At 40.2% G+C, this 23,456-nt stretch overlaps 1 protein-coding gene and 1 non-coding gene across 2 annotated transcripts in view; one reads left to right on the top strand and one right to left on the bottom strand.

Annotated features, from left to right (window-relative positions):
• The window catches only part of CORO1C (coronin 1C), a 36,238-nt gene extending 25,790 nt beyond the window's left edge, over positions 1-10,448 (bottom strand). Inside the window, exon 1 of the mRNA XM_014463977.1 lies at positions 10,249-10,448. Coding sequence (XP_014319463.1) covers positions 10,249-10,443 — 195 coding nt within the window. The 5' untranslated portion in view covers positions 10,444-10,448. The remainder of the gene's footprint in view (positions 1-10,248) is intronic.
• Positions 10,449-17,652: 7,204 nt separating this feature from the next.
• Positions 17,653-17,759, top strand: LOC111827845. The gene has a single exon (XR_002831578.1). It is a non-coding gene; the product is annotated as a U6 spliceosomal RNA (small nuclear RNA).
• The last annotated feature ends 5,697 nt before the right edge of the window (positions 17,760-23,456 follow it).

Here is a 23,456-nt window from a genome sequence, read left to right as displayed (position 1 = left end):
CTATGCATTATATAATGAGAACCACTGATCGGCTGCCTCCTGCATGCCCCTTACTGGGGATTGAGCTGCATGCAGCCCAGGCGCTTGCCCGGACCAGGAATCGAACCATGATCTCCTGGTTCACAGGTCAATGCTCAACCACTGAGCCACACCGGCCAGGCCAGAATAATTATTTCTTAATATTGAGAGTGGCCCCTCACATGATAATTGTTTTCGATCCACACTTTAGCTTGTGCAGTATTAAGTTGAAGAAGCTACCAAACTGGTGCTAAGGAAATCAACCTAATAATTACTGGTTCATTGAAAATGTAACATATTGTTAAAGCCATAGAACACTATCCAGAAAGCTTAGTCTTTCTCATAACTAACATGTTTTCATAAACCTAGTAAACTCCTATGGTGATAAAAGGTGACACACATTAATTTTATCAGTCAAATAAAGTAATTCCTTTTAAGATGCTCAAGGTATTCCACATATGATTTCTTTCTAGTTTACATTCTGGAGTTCAATCACAGAATCCCAAGCTCTTCCAGGATGCTGGGTTCTGGTTGCTCTCTATAGTGTCTCCCTTATCTAGTCCAGCACAGGCAGCTTCCCAGTACTTTTCCAACTTCTAATCTACTGTCATCTTAGTATCCAGCCATTTTATAATCCACTAGAGGCCCAGTGCACGAATTCGTGCACAGGTGGGGTCCCTCTGGGTGGCTCGCGCCCAATCAGTCCAGATCGGGAGAGGCTCGTGCTGCCACAGCAGTGCTCACCAGGCTTGAAACCAGCTCTCCGACATCCCCTGAGGGGTCCCGGATTGCAAGAGAGCGCAGGCCAGGCTGAGGGACCCCACTGTTGCCAGATCCGGGGAGGAACCGCAGGAGAACTCCAGGGCATGTCCGGCCCATCTCACTCAGTTCCGATTGGCCAGACCCCAGCAGCAAGCTAACCTACCGGTCAAGCATCTGCCCCCTGGTGGTCAGTGCACGTCATAGCGAGCGGTTGAGCATCCTTAGCATATCATTAACATATTACGCTTTGATTGGTTGGTTGGTCTGCCGTTTGGTCTATTTGCATATTACCCTTTTATTATATAGGATTATTATAATTTGTTCTCATTATACAGATTGATTATACCACCCTCTGATGTAAGGGCTTAAAAAGCCCTACCCCAACCTAATGCAAGGAACAAGGTATAAAGACTTTCCACTGTTCATCCCCACTTTATAATCATAAAAGTTTTTGTTTTAGGAAAAAATGCTAATCAAAATCACTTCATGTGCCCAAATTTCAAGAACTTTATCATAATGTCCCTAAATTAAAAGATCTTTTCAAAGGCATTGATAATAACTCATTACTGGCCTTGAAGTAATACAGTAAGAATTTTTTAACTCTCAGCAAGGAAAATGGTAAGTCAAACATGTGCTCGGAAATACAGGAAAAGTTTCCAGCCCAGGCATAAGGGCTCCATTCACAATGTGCAAAGTTCAAAGGAGTCAAAAAAGGATGTCTATTGAAGTGGGTTTTCCTTTTTATTCAACTTCCTTTTTCTTGTAACAGTATTATTTATGTGGATACGTGTTCTGTTGAAAACTCTTAATGCCCTGTTGCCCCACAGGGAGGAGCTATAGTGACTGTGGTCCCAAGACAGGGGAGAAGTAGCCCAGACGAAACCGGGGCTTCTGCAGCAGACCATAAGGGCTGGCGCACGCAATATATGACTTGTTGACAGGCTGGTCTCTGAAGGTGACAGCTCATAGCCCAGGAATAAAACATTCTGAGGAGGTTTTACTTTAAATGAACCAGAAACATCAACCTAAGAGAAGGTGCTCTGAAATAAAACACAGATGAGATTACCCAGTCCTGTAAGGTAAGCTAAGCACTAAAGCTGCCAGGGAGGGGCAGTGTGGGTCTGCAGAGACCACGCCTGCCTGTGAGTAAAAAAAAAAAAAGGTCTTTATGGGCACAGTGAAATGACAAGCAAATCATTTTGCCATCAAGTGTCCTCTTTACAACTGTCTCAGTTGTAAAAACCTGAGAGAAGTTACTCTAAAACGATGGATATTTTATTATCAGAAATCAAAAAAGTGGAAAAGTTAATTAACATCTCCTTAACCATGCCTAAATTCCCAATGGTGACCAGAGAAGCTATATTCTCTAACTTCCTGACTTAACAAAAAAATTTATGAAGTGAAAACCTCATCATTGCAGACAAGTAATTTCATATGATACTTCTGGTCTGAGAACAAACAAAATCTAGAAACCCAAGATGAGGTAGAAGAACCAAGTCAAAATAAAATTCAGCTTCAAAGCAAAAGAACTATTGATGTAAGTACAAATATAGGAAATTAAACCAAAGCATCCAGTGTCAAATTAGAAAGGAGAGTAACTGGTTGCCTCACCCCTTGTACTGAGCAAATGACACTGGGGATCATCTCCCCTGGGACCCTCTGAGAATGATGGACTCCAGGGCTCCCCCTTCCAATGCCAGTTCTACACTGGTTTGCCCACAGGCCTCAGAATAAAAACCCACCCTCCTTGAAGTGGGGATGAAAAGCAGAAAAAAATTACTACTACTTTAGGTAAATGCCTTGGGCTTCACGGCTGAGGCAGTTCCCATCTTGCAGTGGCTGTAAATAAGCAGGAGGACAGGAGTAGAGACCCAATTCAGTAGCCTGTATCATTTACTCATGACTTAAAGTTCAGCCAGAAAAGAAACCCAAGTCACCACTCCTCTGAGAGTGCCAACACGTGCTCCATCACTGGTCCTCCCAGCTCAGCCTTCCCTGCACTCAACTCAGGTCGCACCCCTAACCAGCACCGATATTCAACTTGGTAAGAACAGAACATTTACTACCTATGGTTATACTGGCTTCTGGACAAATCCGGACTGCAGAAATGTGTCCATTAAACCTGAGTCTATTTCAGAGTAATCTGCATTCAAGAACCTTTTCTTCGCTGCTTTCCCAGGCTTGGGCCATCATATTTATGCACTGAGGGCTTCTGCCGGCAGCACTTGTCTTGTGCTCTGCACAGACTCAGGCTCCAAAAAAACAGGAAAGAGTTAAACGTTCTTTGCACTTGACTCAGTGGCTTCCCTTCACCACACACTCCCAGATCCCACCATTCTCTGAGCCTCTGTGCAGCCAATCAAAGCAAAGGAAGGAAATTATCCTGGCCAGCTGACAGCCCCAGAGCTCTGATGGCCATATATGGTAAAAACCACTGTCAGAGCCCTGTCAAGCCTGTGGGCCGGCTGCTGTGGACATATCAGTGAACTGCAGCAGTTCGAGAGGCTGGCCAAGGAAACACACAAAGGACAGGCAGCCTGCTCATCTCCGGGGGGGGGGGAGGAGAGGAGGGGGGTGGGAGCCTGTCATCTGCCAGGGCACACTCTGAGTCACAGTCACTCACTGTAATCAAAAATAGCCCCAGGGTACATTGTGAGGTTCCTTCTGCCAGGACTTTGTGCACCATTGTTAACTGAGGTTGAGTAGAGTGTCCCCCATCTCACCCCACCCTCCACAGCAAGACTATGGAAAACGGAGTCACTGGGAGAAAATGAAAAGGCCCTTCTGTGGCACTTCATGTGATAATGAGACCGTGTAGGGTTCGCTCGCTCGTGTGGCTGGCAGCTCGTGACATAATTTGGAAGTCATTGTTCTGCACCTGGTGCCTTCCCCCTGCCTCCTCCAACCTTCCCCCCAACCCCCTACACACACACACTCACCCGGCCTCCCAGCCTTTCAGGGCCCATACAACTGACAGTTTAAGGTGCTCAGGGCATCAGTGTCTATTTCAGGAGACAGTGAACGTGCATTCCAGGACACTGACAATGAACCCCTGCCCATAACACCAAAGCCACCATGGGCCCAAAGTCCACATCTGTACATAGGGCTCCTGGCATTGCTACCCTTGTCCAAATGGAGCGCCGCTAATTGTGGGAATGGAAATTGCCTGTCAGCAGTGTACAGTAAGGGGGGGATGCAGCCAATGCAAATCCAGCAGGTGCTGGGTAAAAGCACCATCGGGAGGCTGCTATTTCTTTTGAATTAGTCCAAGAAAGAAGGCACCTATCAGCACGGCGCCTGGCACTTAAAACCTCAAAAATGTGAACTGCTGCGATTTCATCATTCATTGCCGCTGTTTCTGCACAAGACATGGTATAGACAAGCCTTAAGACAATTTTCTGAGCTGAAAGAATCAAAGCCCTGACGAGCCAGTGTTTTTGTGATTAAGTCCCTAATCCCAGAGAAAGATGCAAAGAATTAAGTGTCAATTAGACTGCAGTTTCTATACCTACCGCTCCACCCCCAAAATCTTTCACACTCAGTAGGGGGAAAATATTAATAAAAAATATACATGTATAAATCAAACAAAGATTCCGAGACCTAAATTCTAATTCATGAAAGACTCACAGCTCTGGGCAATCACTCAATCTGAGTTTCAATTTCTGCAAATGAACAGTTATGACAGCAGTTCTACAATGTGCAGAAACTGAGACTCCATTTAGGTGGGGGACCCTCTAAGCATATTCTGATGTCATTTTGGAGTCTCGTTTTTAAGACTATGACATAAAGTTACTGCCTTTTCCTGAAGCTGATATGGAGGAAACATGCAATGTTGTTACAGTTATAACAATAATCCAAAAAATGTAGAACAGTGCTTATTCTGGTTCTCCTCCATAAAACGATTACGGAAAAGACCAATTTTGCACTATTTACAATGGGGCGGGGGGAACCAAGAAATGTGATTTTCTATCAAAAAGCTATCCTTCAGCCTGGCTGGCACAGCTCAGTGATTGAGTGACAACCTATGAACCAGGAGGCCATGGTTCCAGTCCTGGTCAGGACACATGCCCAGGTTGCGGGCTCGATTCCCAGTGTGGGGTGTGCAGGAGGCAGCCAATCAATGATTCTCATCATTAATGTTTCTATCTCTCTCTCCCTCTACCTTCCTCTCTGAATAAAATATATATATTTCTTAAAAGCAGCTATCCTTCAGCTTCTCTTAATCACCCTCCAATCAAATATCCCAATTTCTCCAATACTAGAAAAGTCTATCTAAATTCCCAGAGACCCAGGAATCTGAGGGAAGAATGTGGCTCCCACTTCATTCTTTGCCGACCCAGAGCATCTCTTGTACCTCAGTTTAGGGAATTGGCTGGGCTCCTCTTCTGTTTCATCTCTAGCTCCTACACACAGGAAAACCTGAATTCTAATGGAATATTCTGTGATGACTTCCTTGACTTCTGAGCCTCAGTTGGAATTCATCTCTCATTGCTGTGTGAGAGCATTTCATACACACACAAAGCTCCCCATTGAAAAGATCAAGGTCAATTGTTATTAAAACTTAAGAGCAAGAACCCAACACAGGTCATGGCACAGAGCAGGTGCTCAAATGTCTAAGGAATGAGTACGTGAATGAATGAATAAATGTGATTTCTAAGGAATGAGTATGTGAATGAATGAATGTGATTTTTTTAAAGTACAGTTTTAGATTTCACTAAAACTTACACAATTAGCTCTTTATATGCTCTGGTAGTATTACTGATAATACTTTTAAAAATCATCTTTACATGTAATAAGTTCATTGTAAAACATTTTGTACAGATATTATAAAGAAAATAAAAATCACCTTTAGACCCACCATCAATGTTAACATTCCTGAAAACCAATAACATAATTTGAAGTTATGTATAAGATAGTATGACCTTACAACATATTTTTTAGGTCATATGACAGTATCATGAAACATAAGGATCTTGCCATATAACATAACTTTCTCTTGCTTCTGTACAGCATCTCCCAATTACTCATAAGATTTATTTAAGAATTATACACACACACACACACACACACACACACACACACAGAGGGTTTTTTTTTAATGGAATGCTTAAAACTATGAAACGGCCTTTTGGGTCTTGTGAAGTACTCATTTATGTATTATGTGGCCTCACATTATGAATCAAGCACCATATTCTGAGAATACATGTATGAGTTATCAATTGCTGCTTAACTCTCAAACTCAGCTACTTAAAGCAATAAACATTTAGTATCTCACAGTTTCTGAGGGTCAGGAGTTGAAAAGCAGCAGTTATCTGGGTAATCTGGCTCTGGATTCTCATGAGTCAAGGTGTCAGCCAGGGATGCAGGATCCATTTTTAAGATGGTTCACTCACATGTTTGTTAAGTTGGTGCTGGCTACTGGTGAGAAGTCCCATGGACCTCTCCACAGAACTGCTTGGAACGTGGAGGCTCCAAAAGAGATAAAGTGGAGCCAAGATGCTTTATGACCTAGCCTCAGAGTCACACTCCACCAACTGCACCATATCTTCATGGTTATACAGTCAGCCCTATTTAATGTAGGAGGGCACCACACAGGGCATGAACACAAGGAGGTAAGAATCATTGGAGGCCACTACCACAATAGTGTAACGCAAGACTTTGGAGAACCTGTTATCAAGAGCTACCATTCAAACAGCCATCCAGTTTGCATCCTCCATCCCAGTGAATGTCAGGGGATCAAGAGCATATCATTCTAACTGCCCTCCCCTTATCTGTTAAGAAGGAAGAAAATAATTATAATACAATGTGACAATGAAGTCTGTAGTACTAATAGCATGGGCAAGCAGCTAAGAGAACCCAAAGAATGATTTCCACTGTCTCAACAAATTAAGAGGTAACAAGTGAGTTGGACACTGAACAATCAGAATACTGACTGAAATAAATCAAGATTTCTTCCTCAATAAATATGGCAGAAAAACACTCAAAACAGCCCTTGTCAACACAAGTTCTGAGAGAATTAAGTCCTAATGCCCTAAGGAAGCTACTATAAGTAATGAATTAATTTATTTCTTATGCATCTAGAAGGCACAGCCATATCCCATCCTTGAGAGAACTAAGAAAATATTCATTGAAATGATTTTCTGTAGGGCTGAATTTTTTCACAAAACCCTAGTTGAGAAAGACCACAAAATGAAATGAAAAGATAATTCACAGACATAAATATAGCAAGATCTCAGATATTCCCACACACAGTTCCTCAAATAAATGGCCGAAATGTACATAACTGTATATAAGGCATTATACAACTATACCAGAGGAGCTAGAAGGACAGAGGAGATTAACAGAGTCAAAAGATTAATAGAGACCTGGCCACACCCATCCTGTAAGGGCTCAGAGCAGAGCTGCTCTGTAAGGCAGTTAAAGGGAGGATGAAATTAGCCATCACTCCAATACTAGCAGGTAAGAATAGTCTAGGGAGGAAGGAAGAAAGCAATTAGGCAAGATAGGAGCCCTTCAATTTGCATCCTCCATCCAAGTGTATGTTAGAGCAAGAGCATATAATTCTAACCAAGTCCCCCCTCACCCTTATTTGCTGAAGTTAGAATGTACAGGCTCATTGTGATCTGAAATTCTGGTGCACGTGCACCTAACCACAAAATGGTGCGATGTGTCTGAATGCCCCACATGGTTCACAAGGGGATGGGAATGCCTCAGTCCCACATCACGAGTGTAGCTACTCCACACAGGAGAGACTTGTTCATGCCCACGTGGTAGAGTGCACGGGGGACTGGGACAAGGCAGTTTATGCAGTTGTGGTGGGAAAAATCCCTATAGCCAAAACCACAAAGCCAACTTCTGTTCAGCAAGACTGCTATTATTCAGCCTCTGAAAGACCAAAGAATAAGAAAATGCATACTAAGCCACACCTTAAAAAGTCATGACAGAATGGCATGTCATAGCTTGAAGGAAACATTACAAAAGAGATCCTGAATCACGTGTTAACCTAAATCGCCCCACCTCAGGGCTGGGTACTTTCCATATTCCTCTGACAGTGACCTCTTAAAATCCCGCTTTCTCTAATAAAACCTTCCTAACAAAAACCTCATAAACCAGCTAAAATAAACATGCATTCATGCCTAAACTTACCTCTTGCTGTGTATGTGTTTTAATGTATGTGTCCCTACTACTCTCTCCATTTTCTATTTTAAGTCCTGCAAGACAGAGACCATGATTCTCCCAGAATCTAACCACAAAAGCCTCATGAGGTTGCAATAATAAGCCCTATTTACAGCTAACACTAACTAGCTTTGAAGAGAAATTCAATGAAGACCATGTTTTTAAATGGGAGCCTTTCTGAAAGTGTCACAATACATCTTAAGATTGATACACGCATATTCAATATTAATATGTACCGAGAGCCCCGACAGCATCACCAAAACCAGTCTGCCTGTATATATTCAAAAAAAAAAAAAAAGTGTGTGTGTGCGTGCCGGGGGGGCACGGACGGACGAACATTACCAGAATTCTCTGAGATAATTATTAAAAATCATACCCCTAATTGAAAAATAAAAAAAATGCCCATTTCCTCAAGTTCATGTTTAGAGTAATCCCAGACTGCTATCAACACATACTGGAGCCCAATACACACCCAGAGCATCATTTCCTATGATCTTGATTTCAAGCAGCACTTCATGTTATGTGTGCAAATTTGATTATTCTTCACTTTTAAACAAAAGCAGCCCACATTATAAAACTAAAAACTCAACTCCAAAACAGATCATAGTATTCCAGTGCCTTATCTTGGCTGACAAAGCTGAAACGTCTTCTTAGCTGGCCACCAAAAACCCACCACTAAAAAGTCAGGTTTCCCAATGCTCCTTGCTCTTGGTGAACAAATAAACTAAAAAGTTGTGGAGACCAAATGCAACTGGCATTAATTTCAAACTCCCACCCCAAAATCAGGTTTAAGTACAATTGTAAGATTGTCATGTATTATTTGCCAATAAACAGCAATGTTCTCCACAGAAATAAAAGCATCCAAGTAGAAAATTAAATTTCAATTTAATGAAAAATTCTCCTTTAAAATATCATCAATGACTCTGCCAATTATAAGATACATTTGAAAACACATATCGAATTTGCTCCCCAAAGGCATCCGTCCCCTATTTCTATAGTGAAATGGTCCTATTATGTAATATCACATCAATCCAGTCACTAAAGTAAAAATCAGATGTTAAAATAAAACAAGTTAGTCATAAGCATCTGAGAGAAAAGTACAAGAGAATTGGAAGTTTTCCCAGTGAGAGTTTTTCCTAAGGAAAAAACACCCATATGGGAAACAATACTTTGACAGAAAACCCCTTTATTGTAACCACTTTCAGAATCACATGGTCCATAATGATGAGACGGGCCCCTAGTATGCATGGCTCAGACTCAGGGGGACCCACTGTTCTCAGCAGAGTGGAAACAGCTGTAACGTGACCCAACACCTGCATCCTCACCAGCACTGAGCCCTTATCAGAGCTCAGGACTCACCAACTTTTTTTCCTACAAAAGCTAACTAGAAAATTACTCTTTCCAGGTTCTCTCTCACACAGCAACAACTCCCCCCACCCCCACCCCCAAACCCTCCCAATTATTTGTGATTCTGGGATTTCCTGTAAAACAAGTACAGATTTTCATCCACAATATTCAAGAATAGTCAGAAAATCACAAATCTCCTTTCTTCTCTGTATTGGAAATGACTCTCTGGATGGAGCAGGGCAGTGGTCGGCAAACTGCGGCTCGCGAGCCACATGCGGCTCTTTGGCCCCTTGAGTGTGGCCACGAAGTTTCAATCACACTGTACGTGCGTGCCCGAACGTGGTATTTTGTGGAAGAGCCACACTCAAGGGGCCGCAGTTTGCCAACCACTGGAGTAGGGAGTACTGGGAAGTCCACTGATGTAGAAGGTCACACAAAATCACTTTCAGTGAAGATCCTTTATTTCTACCATTTGTTAACACTGTTTAGATCCTATGCTGAAACTTTACTGTTATCCAGACTTGAAATCTGCACCACTGGGAACCTTTTCTTGAGCTTTCATCTCATTTATCATTCAAAAAAACCAAAAGTCTCAGTCCTCATGACTTCACACACAAAAAAGATAGTCTTACAAATTTCTGCCCATATAAAAAATGATTGTTTTTAAACTACACCTTTTGGAAAAATGTTTGTGAAAAATGGATGACTACTAACCAAATCATAAAATTCCTTGCCTGCCCAAGCTCACAGCATCATCATGATAATCTTTTTCATCCAGAGAGGGCACACCCAGAACAGAGTTCACCTTTCTGTTTAATGATTCTCTATTAGAGAAAAACTGACGTGGTTGTAAACTGTAAGGAATGAAACCTCAATTACATCAGAGTCTAATGGTCTGGGCATTCTATTACAGTGTTTAACAGAACGGAAAGTCAGATTACTTACCTTGTGCAAAGGGAGCACAAGGAACGCGCCTCCCCCACTTGCTTCAATGATTATGGCAACAAATCTGGGATTGACAGCGCAAAAGGAACTATCCCAGGTCACTCGAGAAACCCGGATGTCATCATAACACTGGTCATTTTTTACCGCTTGTCCAAATACATGCCGAAACTTGCTCTGTCGTACCACTCGCCTCATCGTGTCTGTAGAAGAACAAAAATTATGTTAAAGTCATGCACTCAACTGAAAGCTTTACTTTTACCAAAAAAAAAACCAAAAAACTCCAAGTACAAAAAAACACCCCAAAACCAGAATGGCGTGGCATTTTGTCTGCTCTCCTAAAAAAGCAGCCTAATGGCAAATCCAAACTTCCCTTAGCAGCACATACCCATAGAAAACTGAAAATGCGTCAGGGAAAGAATTACAAAGAAATGAAAAATTCCTAATTCAAGATCCAGAAACTGCTCATCAGTTTAATTTCAGGAAAAAGATCAAGACAAGGAATGAAGAAAAATTAGCCTTTCAGGACTGGGTGGGAATTGAAAGATAAGTAAATTCAACTCTCTCCCCCTTTTAAAGATAAGAAAACTCCAAGTTAAGTTATGTAGTAGATGTGAGCTCAAGAACTCCTCCCCCCCATAAAAAGATATGATACTGTGGCTTTTTCCTCAGTCTGCCAAGGTAATTTTCCCCCAGACATCAGCACTCTGCTGTCTGAGAATTCTGCCCGCTCACAAGTGTTTCCACAAGTCCAACTACGAGAAGTGGAGAATTCAAGAAATATAAGCAACCACCCTTGTCTTCAAGAGCCTTCCAACACAGGCATTATAATCAGAGCAAATCAGAACCAAACTCCTGGTGCTGAGTGCTACCAGGAATCTGGCTAAGGCAACTGACAGGTCAAAAGCCAGGTCTGAAAAAAAAGTAGCAAGGATTTAAATGGAGAGTAATGTGATAAAAAATAATGTTTGGGATGACAACAAGTCTGACAGTGGCCTTCTAGCATTTTAGGCAGGAAGAAGCTAAGAGCAAGGTGCTGGGCTAAGAGCTGTGACAATAAACCAGGCCTGGAAAGGCCTGGAATGACTGTAGCAGCAGCAGTTGGACAGCGGAAAGGAAAACCTCAGGGAGGGGAAATGAACCAGGATGGTTTTTCACATCAGAGTTGATCATTCACCTGGGGGAGGGGTGTTATTCCTGGGCTTCCTCCTGGGTCATTTCAGACTCCAAATTCCACTAGGCAGTCCGATAGACATGTGCACTGAAAGCTTCCTGCTTCAAGATCACCAGGCCCCACCTGGTGAGTTTCCCTGACTGTACCAATATAATTATCCTACCTGCTAATGGAGAACATTCTGCTCATATGGACTAGGATAAAAGGGGCCTGGAGAAAACCTAAGTGGAAATGGAACATGGTCAGCTGAAAACCAGTCATTCTGACCCCATCAGGTACAGAGGAGAGCTAACACCTGTCCACGCATGCCAAAAGGGACACATGGTGGGCTTTTGCTAATTGCTTCCCTCTAATTCCCTTTCTCATGACGCTGGGCCCACTGCTAAATGCAAAGGGAGATAATTTATTTTTGCCAGCCTCTTTCTAACCTTCCAAGGCATGTGCAAAAGTCGCCTCTCTCCAAGCCTGGGGCATGTGGCTGGGTTGAGGCAACGGACCCTTGGCAGGCAGTTGAGCACCCATGTTCCTCATCCCAGCTGTTGCCAGACCTTTCCAGCTGACTACCAGGACCATACATTTAGAGTACTTGGTAGAGGAGAAGGCAAATTATTTGCTTCCACTTGGCCAGAGTTCTTCATTTGTGAAACAGTGTGAATAATTCTCAAGCATGAAGAGATAAAGAGCTTCCAGGAGGTGGTGAAAACCACAAGAAAAGCACATCCATACAAAAGCCAATGTACCGCCAGCTGGTTCCAGGATCCATTTCCCTACACAACCATCTGCACAAGTTAGCAGAAGCTCAAATCCCACCAGTACCTTCTAGCAAGTGTTTCAACAGTAAGTTAACATAGAACTAAGGATTGCACCATATGTCAAGAGTTAATATCCTTCATACACAAAGTTTTTACAAATTAAAAACATGAAAATCCCAATAGAAAATTACACAAAGGACATGAAGAGGTAATTTACAAAAGAAATACAAATGGCATTTATCTCCACTCCTTCCTGGAACCCTAATAAAATGGCAGTCAAAGAATAAAAGCAGGTATAAACACCAAAGGACAAGAGAAAGGTCACTGAATGGAGCCTAAGAAGAGTGCAAATGTGACAACAAAATCTTAAAAGATGGAAAGCTATTATATACATGTAACTGACTGAAGTGTGAATGCCCTGTCCTCTTGCGTGTCTCAGGAGGAAAGGCACATTAAAAGAACACCAAAGCCCATGGAAACCCCAGAGCACTCTAGAGAAACAGGGATGTGGGAGAGGGGCTGAAGAGAAAATTGAAGCCTAAATCAGAAGCAGCTCAACACCAAGATCACCCTCTCCAATGCTGCACAATCACAGGACTACCCTGCACCCACTCCAGCGGAAGCCAGACTGCATGCCCTGGGCAGGTCGACAGGTAACACAGGTATGAACAGGTGTCACAGTGACAATGTGATTCTGTACAGTGGAGTCTCCCTTGTTGCTGGGGCTCCCAAAACACTGGCTACCAGGCCTAGATACCACCAGCTCTATCTGAGATCAGACCTCACCACCCACTGTGAGGTCCACCACTCAACCAGCCCCTCAGCCCACAGAGGCATGAGGTCAACTTTTTGTGCTTCCCTTTTAAATGTGAATGGACATTTGAGGAAGGCCTCTAACTTGAAAAATAAGAGACAACTTTCCTCTTCACTCAAATAAACTAGATATCATCTAATCTCACCAGCAATATAAACATAAATAAATATAAATATGTGAAGTGCTTTGAACATGTTAGTGAAAGGTATTACCCAAATTTGCTGGCTAACTTACATACTAAAATACTTTTAAAAGTCATTTCTATATTATACACAGTGACAACTTATTTTCATCCTAACCGCATGGAGTCAGAATGATATACCGGTTCTTTTGCTACAACCATGGATTAGAGTGTCAGCTACAGAGCAGAGACAGTGAGAAAAGTCAGTGCTTCCACAGTGCTGTGCTGACCGAGCCAGGCAGGTCCAAGTGGAGACTGAAGAGCAGTGTGAGCCCATCCACATCCAAGGTTGAACCTGATCTGGGCTCAGCTGTCCACATGTGGCACAGCTGCTTTTCCTCCACATAACAGAGAGAAGCGATTAAGAGGGCAGGCTCCAGAGTCAGACAGCCTTGTGAGTGAGAAGCACAGCTGTACCATTTACTTCCTGGCCATGGTTCAGTGGGGCAAGTCAATGAATCTCTTTACGTGTCAGATTCTCTATCTGAAAATGGGTACAATACATATAAAGTTGAAGTGATCATTACATGAGGTAAGCACTTGGTGATAGGAGTGTAGCAAGAGATTAATATGTTAAAGCACCTTGTATGGTTAAACACACATATCTAATTACACAATATCTTATCACCCTAGAACTTTACATAAGGTAAACCAGATTCAAGTTCTAGCTTTACCATTTATTAGTAACTTACTTACTTTCTGAGCCTCATTTTCCTGATCTATAATGAGAATTAGAAACAACATCTGACAAAACCCAGGTCCAGGTGGTTTCACCACCGAAGTCTATCAAACATTTAAAGAATACCAATACTTCACAAATTTTTCCAAAGAATAGGAGAGGAGGAAATGCTTCCAGATTAATGTTATGAGACCAGTATTACTCTGATGCCAAAATCAGACAAAGACATGACCAAAAAAAACCTAGACAAATATCTCTTATGATTATCAATGCAAAAATCCTCAACAAAATACTAGCAGACCAAATCTAGCATAAAATGCATTATACAACATGACCAAGTGCGACTTATCCAGGAATGCAAGGTTGGGTCAACATCTGAAAATCAGTGTAACATATATCAATCGAATAATAAACAAAAATTACATAATCGTCTCACACAGAAAAGCGTTTGACAAAGTCCAACACTCTTGGATGATAAAAACACTCAACAAACTAGGAACAAAAGGAAACTTCCTCAAACTGATTAAAAACAAACAAACACAAAAACACAGCTAACAATATCCAGTGGTATAAGATACTTTCTCCCTAAGATCAAGAACCAGGCAAGATGTCTGCTTTTGCCACTTCTACCCAGCAATGTACTACAGGTTCTAGACTGGGTAATTAGACAAGAAACAACAACAAATAAAAGGCCCTCGGATTGTAAAGGAAGAAGTAAAACTATCTCCAAATGCAAATGACATGATCTTACATACAGATATCCTAAGGAATATACTAAAAAACTATTAGAATTAATATTAGCAAGGTTACAGGATAAGAGACCTATATATAAGAATCAACTGTATTTCTGCACACTTATAACAAATAATCTGAAAATGAAATTAACAAAACAATTCCAGACCCTAGCCCAGGGGTGGGCAAACTTTTTGACTCGAGGGCCACAATGGGTTCTTAAACTGGACCGGAGGGCCGGAACAAAAGCATGGATGGAGTGTTTGTGTGAAATAATATAAATTCAAAGTAAACATCATTACATAAAAGGGTACGGTCTTTTTTTTTTTTTTTTTTTTTTTTTTTTTTAGTTTTATTCATTTCAAACGGGCCGGATCCGGCCCGCGGGCAGTAGTTTGCCCACGGCTGCCCTAGCCGGATAGCTCAGTTGGTTAGAGTGTCATCCTGATATGCCAAGGTTTCAGGTTCAATCCCTAATCAGGGCACATACAAGAATCAATCAATGAATGCATAAATAAGTGGAACAATAAATTGATGCTTCTCTCTCACATTAATTTTTTTAAAAGAAAACATTCACAGTAATATCAAAAGGAATAGAATACTCAGGAGTAAACCTAACTAAGAAGGTGAAAGACTTGTATACAGGCATACCCCATTTTATTATGGTTGGCTTTAAAATGCCTCACGGATGTTGCGTTTTTACAAATTAAAATGAAGTCCCTCCACCAGCAAAAAGACTACAACTCGCTTTATTATAACACTTGCTTTATTGTAGTATTCTAGAACTGAACCTGCAATATCTGAGGTATGCCTGTACTAAAAATTACGAAACACTAATGAAAGCAATTAAAGAAGACACAATTAAATGTAAAGACAGCTTATGTTCATGGACCAGAAGACTTAACATTAAAATGGCAATACTCAATGTAATCCCTATCAGAAACCTAGCTGACTTCTTCATGAACTGATTCTAAGATTCATATGGAATTTCAAGGGACCCAACAGTTGCCAAAACAACCTTGAAAGAGAAGAACAAATTTGGAAGATTCATACTTCCTGGTTATAAAACTCACTACAAAGCAATGGAAATCAAGACAGTGAGGTATTAGAACAAGAACAGACATATAGCCTGGCTGGTGTGGTATGTGAAGTATATCTCAAAAAAGATGTGGGTTTTTTTAAAGCTGCAAAGTTCCTAGCACAGACTCTGATAAATGTTAGCAATTATTACTTAAGAGCCCACTAATAGATTTTTCTACCCAAGGGGGAAAAAAGCCAAATCAATTCTCTGATTATGGGCCAAAAGCGTAATTTTCACATATGAGAACCAGCATCAGTTTTCAAGGACCCTTTACAAAATATTTTGTTCTCTCACCTCAGCATGGAATTCACTACACTTAAATTTCTCCTCTAACAAAGGAAAATTGGGATCTCACACAGAAAAACTCCCTTCTTCACAAGACAGCTGCCTGCATTATCAAGTGATATTAGTGTTTCATCACGTTAATGTGTAGCTACAAACTTCCAAATTACAATGTCATACCATTAAACTTAGTTCTTTTATTAAATATCTTGTCCCAAATCACACAACTAAAGTATCCCTCAAAACCAAAGCATTTTATAAATTAATTCTCAATTACATTAAAAAGAGTAAATGAAAAAATCCTGAAATAAAAAGCCCAAGGAAATAGTAATACTTGGTACAATTTTAAATATCTTATCAGAGTTCAACCTTGGAGAAGTTGCCTACTTATGTCTTTCAAGTACAAATTCCTAAAACTTTGTAGGACCTTTTGTTTGCATTTGGAGGATCATCACAGTATTAAAGGAGACGATGTAGTCATAAGTCATTCATTAAGCAAATCAAATATTTACCAAGTGTCAAAATATATTGACTTTAGATAGGAGAAAATGCAATGCAGTTTTGAATCTCCACAAAATGTGGGAATTACAAACCTTATGTAAGACCTTATAACATACAATTTATCATCCTACCCATATTTCCAGTAAAACTGGGATTATTCTAGACTGATTTTCATTATAAAAACTAGTATGTCTTTGAAAGACAATGTGAAGATAGGTTGAGAGCACAGGCTCAACTATGGAATTCACTCACTGGAATTTAGTTGAAAACTCTATTTCAGAAATATGAATAGTAGTTTCCCCAGCCCAATTTTCCAGGTGATACTGAAGGACAGAGGATTAAGGGTTAAGTCTTGATTGTCCAGCAACTATCATAATAAATTTCTTTTTTAAAATGTAACCTTTTCATAGTCCCCATGTTGTACATTACATCCTCAGGACTTATTAATCTTATCATCGGAAGTCTGTTGTTTTGACCACTATCATCCATTTGACCACCACCCCCCACTCCATGCCTCTGACTACCACCAATCTGTTCTTTTCTACAAGTTCAAGTTATTTTTTATAAGTTTTAGATTCAACATATAAGTGATATCATACAGTATTTGTCTTTCTCTGACATATTTCACTTAGCATAATGCCCTCAAGATCCATCCATGTGGTCACAAATGGTAGGATTTCCTTCTTTTTTATACTGAACTAGAGGCCCAGTGCACGGATTCATGCACCAGTGGGATCCCTCAGCCTGGCCTGGGCCCTCTCGCAATCCGGGACCCCTCGGGGGATGTAGTAGTGCCTGAAGCAGCACAGGGCTGGGGAGGAGCTTGAGCCCTGGGGCGCTCAATCCCACTCATCGCGACCCTGCTGTGCCTGCTGCACTGCCACAGAGGCGGGGAATGGCTCGTGCCAGCATACTGACCACCAAGGGGAAGGCTCCTGCATTTGAGCATCTACCCCCCCGCCCCCCGTGGTCAGTCCGCATCATAGCTACCAGTCAGCCGGTCGCTTAGGCTTTTATATATATAGAAAATAATATTCCATTGTTTTATTTTATATATCTCACATTCTTTACCCATTCATCAATGGGCACTTAGGTTGTTTTCATATCTTGGCTATTGTAAAATAATGCTGCAATGAACATGTGGATGCAGATATCTTTTCAAGATGGTGATTTTGTTACTTTTGGACAAATACCCAAAAGTAGAATTGCTGGTGCTCACTTTGGCAGCACATATACTAAAATTGGAACAATATAGAGAAGATTAACATGGCCCCTGCACAAGGATGACACCCAAATTCGAGAAGTGTTCCATATTTTAAAAAATAAAATAGAATTGCTGGATCATATGGAAGTTCTATTTTTACTTTTTTTGAGGAAGTTTCATACTATTTTCCTTCCATATTAGCTGTACTAATTTACATTCCGGCATTCATGATACTAACAGCTCATCTATGAAACAAAAAACGGTGAACATCTTAACCAAGAACAAGCTGTAAAAATAAGGTCGACCTTCAGAGCTAGGCTCCTTCTTCGGGACTGGGCTCAACTTAGGCTTGGCTATTTCGGACTAGACTAGGCTCTTAGGGCTATGCTGGGCTATTCAGGATTAGGCTCAGCTATTAGGGCTAGGGTCGGTTATTTCAGAAGAATAAATAATCATGTCTATCTCTATGGCTTAAGGACTTACTTTATAAGTGTCAGAGGGAAGCTCACTAAAAAATCATTCTCAGAATAAAATACACTCAATTGATGATCCTCAACCTCTAGGAGAGTGTAAAGGCATGTTTCTTACAGCACTGGCAAGTCAAGTTATACACAGAAAATTTAATTCATAAGTCATACATAAGAAATGTGTTGGGTAGGAGGAGGAAAAAAATGTATACAAGACAGGGTGTTTATATTGTAATGGCACTAAATAAAATACACTCGAAAAACCTGAGTAAATGTTACCACTTTTTCTCTATTCTGATAACTTCCATCGATCTAATAAAAAAAAAAAGATCACAATTTTGACATTTCCTTGTTTATTGAGAAGTATCTGTTTAAAGATCCCAGCAGATGTACGTCTATGGTTCATATGAAAGGAAACACATCCTGCTAGGAACACATACAGGAAAACCCCTACTAGGAGCAAAATCCTGCTCAGAACATTTGCTGAGACCATTCCAGAGCATCACTAGGCTGAGAATGTTCCCTAGCCAGGACTGCAGAACTCCAGAATATCCCAGTGGGGAAAGAACATGTTCCCTCTAAGTTGCTGTTTTTATGGCAGGCGCATTTTAATGTAGAAGAGATCAGATGCGTTATTTAATAGAAAACGGCAAGTAAAATAACAAATGAGGCAACAAATATGCTAAGCTCAGCTATTTAAATGGCAATCCCTACAGTGAAAAATTCCTTTTAACAAGTTGGAAATGTAATATGTAAGCCTACATAGCATACACATTCACCAAAGAGCAGACACCCAAAGCAAATATGGGAGGGACTATAATTAAATACAAAAATTCAACATTCATCATTTCTGGATATGAGTTGGCTGAGCTTTTTAGAATTTTCTTAAACAAAACCTACCAGTGACATTTGAAGAGTTCACCTTAGCAAATCATTTTCATTGCATCCATTTCCTTAACAGACATTCCAAGGGAAAAAAATGCCTAGCTTACCTACTTTGATAGAAGTTGTTTTACAAGGAAGAAAAACGACCACATGATATAAAACACAAAACACAGCAGAAAAATCAGACACACGACAGACCTCATACATAACAGCTGTGGCTGAAAAGGATTTGCACTCCATTAATGACATTGAGGTATATAAGGGAAAAATGTTTTTTCCAGAAAAACTGCTAAATACTTAAGACAACTGACTGCAAGTATTGAACTGCCTTACTGTTGGTTCAATTTATCATGATACCAAGGATGGTAAGAATAAACGGGACGTTAAAAAAAAAAAAGAAGGGGAAACATTCATACTCATTATAGTCTTCCAAATAGTATCATCCCCCTTTTCATTCAGGTAATAGGTAAGAATCCAAATGATGCAGAACAATTACAAATGTACTTTGTTTCAATTTAATAACCCAATTCCATTTAAAAAAAATGTTTCTAGGAACAAAAGATGAGAAAATGCAAGTAAGATCTACCATAAAGCATCCAGGCTCAGTCCTCACAGAAGCCTGGAGTGGAAAGGGTTCCAAAACTCATCAATTCCAGGCCCTTCATTTCCAGCCCAGAGACGCTGTGACTTGCCCAAACTTAAAGGACTTCTGAGAGAGACACATGACCTCGAACCACAAAGTACAGGCCAGTTCAACTTTCCACCCTCTGAACTTTCATAGTTTTTCAATGATAAACTCCTCTTCATACATACAATTTGGCTTTCCCACATCAGCCAAGAAAGAGTGCCACTCAGAGCTCTTTCATGGGGGTGCTGCCTCAACAACTCATAGTTCCACCAGGCCTGTTTGTGCAATTTTTAAATATGAAATTGCATTTTGCTCACGCAAAAATCAGAACAGAGAAGCTGGCTGTCAGCATTCAAATATACTGAGAACAATAGGTATGCCAAGTCTTTACTTCTGATTGAAAACCCGTAGTCTTAAGCCAGAGGCTATGTGCTCAACTGTCCAAAACAACTGTATGAAAAAACAACTGTATGAAAAGACATGCATAAAACTCTAGAAATACACACACACACACACACACACACACACACACATCAATGTTAATTTCTAAAAGGCAAGGTATAATGAAGACATTTATACTTTTTAAAGTTTTCTAAGAAGAAAACCCCAACTTTTACATTTTACAATTTTATACTCATTTTAGGAACTTGGGAGAAAAGTTGGAGAACACCTACCGTCAACATAAACACTGACTAATGACTTAGAGTAGAATGTGCAGCTATGAAAATGACTGCTAAAAAATGAAGTCTGACAAGAAATGAAATGAGCTATATACATAAATCAAATCACCACGGTATACACTTTAAATACCTTAATAAAGCTAAAATTTTTTAAAAATGAAATAAGCATAGGCACAGCAAAATAGCAACATAAAGATCCTAAATACAAAAAAAATGTAGAAATCTTCAAATTAACTCTTTTACACTTGTATTAAAGAGAGATCCTTTATCACTAAAAGATGCACTAATGGGGCCTGTAACTCACGCAAAATATAATAAATAAGAATGACATTACAGAAATTTTGCAGTTACTAAAACATGAAATTATAAGGCTTGAGGAGTCATCTCTTGACAGAAGTAATATTTTTATTACACTATCAAGTAAGAATAAATTTTCCCCAAGATAATGTACAAGGATGATGTGTTTACAATCCTTCCTCTCCCAATTTTCTGCTTATTACCAGCATCTTTATAAACAAAACCACCTCCACCCATCCCTGGAGCTTTGAAAAGGACTGAAGAACCCTCCCTCACAGAGACAGAGGCAGGCACTATCTGCCCAGAGAACACTGTGCAACGGTATAAATTCGTCCGAGGCTGCAGTCATCTCCCTAAAGTGCACCACAGGAGACTAGTAGACTCAGAAGCTGAACTCCGCCTCTCTCTTCAAAGAGCCAAATTAATCCCAAGAGTTCTCATACCAACTGCAGACTTTTACAGACATGACTGACACAGCAATCTCACTTAAAAAATTAATGATGGATGTGTTTCAAAATACTCTCTATAACTGATGACCTACTTTTCCTATCAACAATTGGTAAAACCACACTGTATATGACTGTTCAAACTTGCTAAGTCTGTTTCCACTACTTAATCAGATGGAGTTTCTCTCAGAATAAAATTTTAATAATTCTCTGGCAATAGTCTTATACCAGGAAATGAAATTATTGGACTCCCAGATCTTTTTGTAGTTGTTGTTTTAAGACGTTTTTATGAAGATGTTCACAAGGCTAGTCACAAAGCAAAACTAGCAGAGTAGAAAAACAAAGTAATCACCTTCAACTGAAGAATTTCAGTCTTCTCTTTTTGCCTATACTGTGGGCAAACTGATTAAATAAACATATACTCTTGACAATGATTCAAGGGAATGGTAAGGTACAGTAGGAAAAACCCTGGCTTGGATGTCAGACAGTTTATCCTGACAGTCACCTACTCACTGAATCATTTTGATCCCAGGATTGTTGGATTCGTCTATAAAATGGGAAAACTAAAATATAAATGACTTCCAAAGCCCACAAGTCTATAGGAAATGCTTCTTTCACTGGGATCCAGTCCACATTCCCCTAATAAAACACATGGATTCACTGAGAACCAAAGTAGTTACTAGCACCCACAGGATTATACATATAACGTGTACACTCATCAGTGAATGCTGAATAGGTCTTTAATCCCAATCATTCATCATTCATTTATTGAACATTCAATTATTTATTGAGCTTTGACCATGCTGGCATTACGCTATATATTGAAGATGCAATGGTGAGCAAGCAGACCTGGCCCTTGCTCTCATAGAGCTTACAGTCTACTGGAGGAGACACAACATAATCAAATATTCACCCAAACATTAATGCTGGGATGATGAATCAATAACCAGGAAAATGAACCACTACTTTGTATTAGCACAAAAGAGCCTTCTCTTTACAAGTAGGTGTCTGAAAAGAGTAAAAACAGGAAATATAATTTAAATCACTTATTATACCTTTTCAGATTAATAAGTGAATCTGTGGCTTTAAAATTAAGGAAGTTTGCCAAGCAAGATGCCCAGAGCTTGAAGGTAAAAATATTGAGCATGACATTTGAAAATGAAACAAGCACTGTTTAAAATAAAAATCTCCCTATGCTTCCAGAATTTTCAGACATCCAATAGAAACAGGAAAGTACACCTCTTAAAATGTTACTGCAACTTAGGACAAATCAGTCTGTCTGATACTTTTTGATAAAATCACAAACTATTTCCTTATCAGCAAACCTCTCTTCTAAAGAGAAAAAAACACACATAATATCAGTATCTACAACAGAGTACAAGAAATTGTAAGAATGTAACTCACTGGGGAAAATGTAGTTATAACCAAATAAATACTTTTTGTAATCTCTAAAAATTACCAGAAAGCCCTGGCTAGTATGGTTCAGTTGGTAGAGTGTTGTCCTGTGCACTGAAAGGTTGCCGGTTCTATTCCCAGTCAGGGCACATGCCTGAGTCGCAGGTTCCATCCTGGTGGGGAGAGTGCAGGAGGCAACGTTGATGTGTCACTCTCAGATCTCTCTCTCTCTCTCTCTCTCTCTCCCCCCCACCTCCCTCTCCCTTCCTTTCTCTCTACAAATCAATAAAAATAAAATTTAAAAAAATTACCAGAAATAAAGCACACAAACACACACACACACAATTACAAAACAATTCCTTTCTTGTGATCACTTATCACATTAATCACTAACATGATTTAAACCAAAGCCTGTCATTTTTGAAATTTTAATATTGCACAAATAAATTCCTAAACGATGAGACCATTCAGCAACTGAAATGGTGCACAATTAACCATATTTTAACTTACTCAGTTCTTATCAATTTCCCAGATCAAACTAATTCCAAACACACTGAATCCTTGGAGCTCCAGGAGCCACTGAAATGCCCTGAGACCTGACCTTTGATTCCTCTGGGGCTAGCCCTAGAGCCCCTCAGGACAAACCACCAGTGAGACAAGGACACTTTCCAGTCAGTCAAGGCATTAAAAGATAAGAAACTACTCTGGTCGGTGTTGCTCATTGGTTAGAGCTTTGGCCTGCCCACCAAAGGGTCTCAGGTTCAATTCCCAGTCCTCATCCGGGTTTGTGCAAGAGGCAACCAATCAATGTGTCTCTCTCACATCGATATTTGTCTCCCTCCCTCCTTCCCTTCACTCTCTCTAAAAAGCAATGGATAAAATATCCTGGAGTGAGGATTAAAAAAAAAAATGAAAAACTAGAGAAGAGGAGAAAGAGGGTAAAGGGAAACTCCGCTGTTCGATGACATGGTACCATTACTTTAAATCCTCTTCTTGATACAAATTATGGCTTT

This window comes from Myotis lucifugus, unplaced genomic scaffold (genome assembly GCF_000147115.1).
Source record: "Myotis lucifugus unplaced genomic scaffold, Myoluc2.0 scaffold_229, whole genome shotgun sequence".
Classification (NCBI taxonomy): domain Eukaryota; kingdom Metazoa; phylum Chordata; class Mammalia; order Chiroptera; family Vespertilionidae; genus Myotis; species Myotis lucifugus.
Note: the sequence above shows the minus strand (reverse complement) of the source record. Positions and strands in the feature narration are given on the sequence as shown.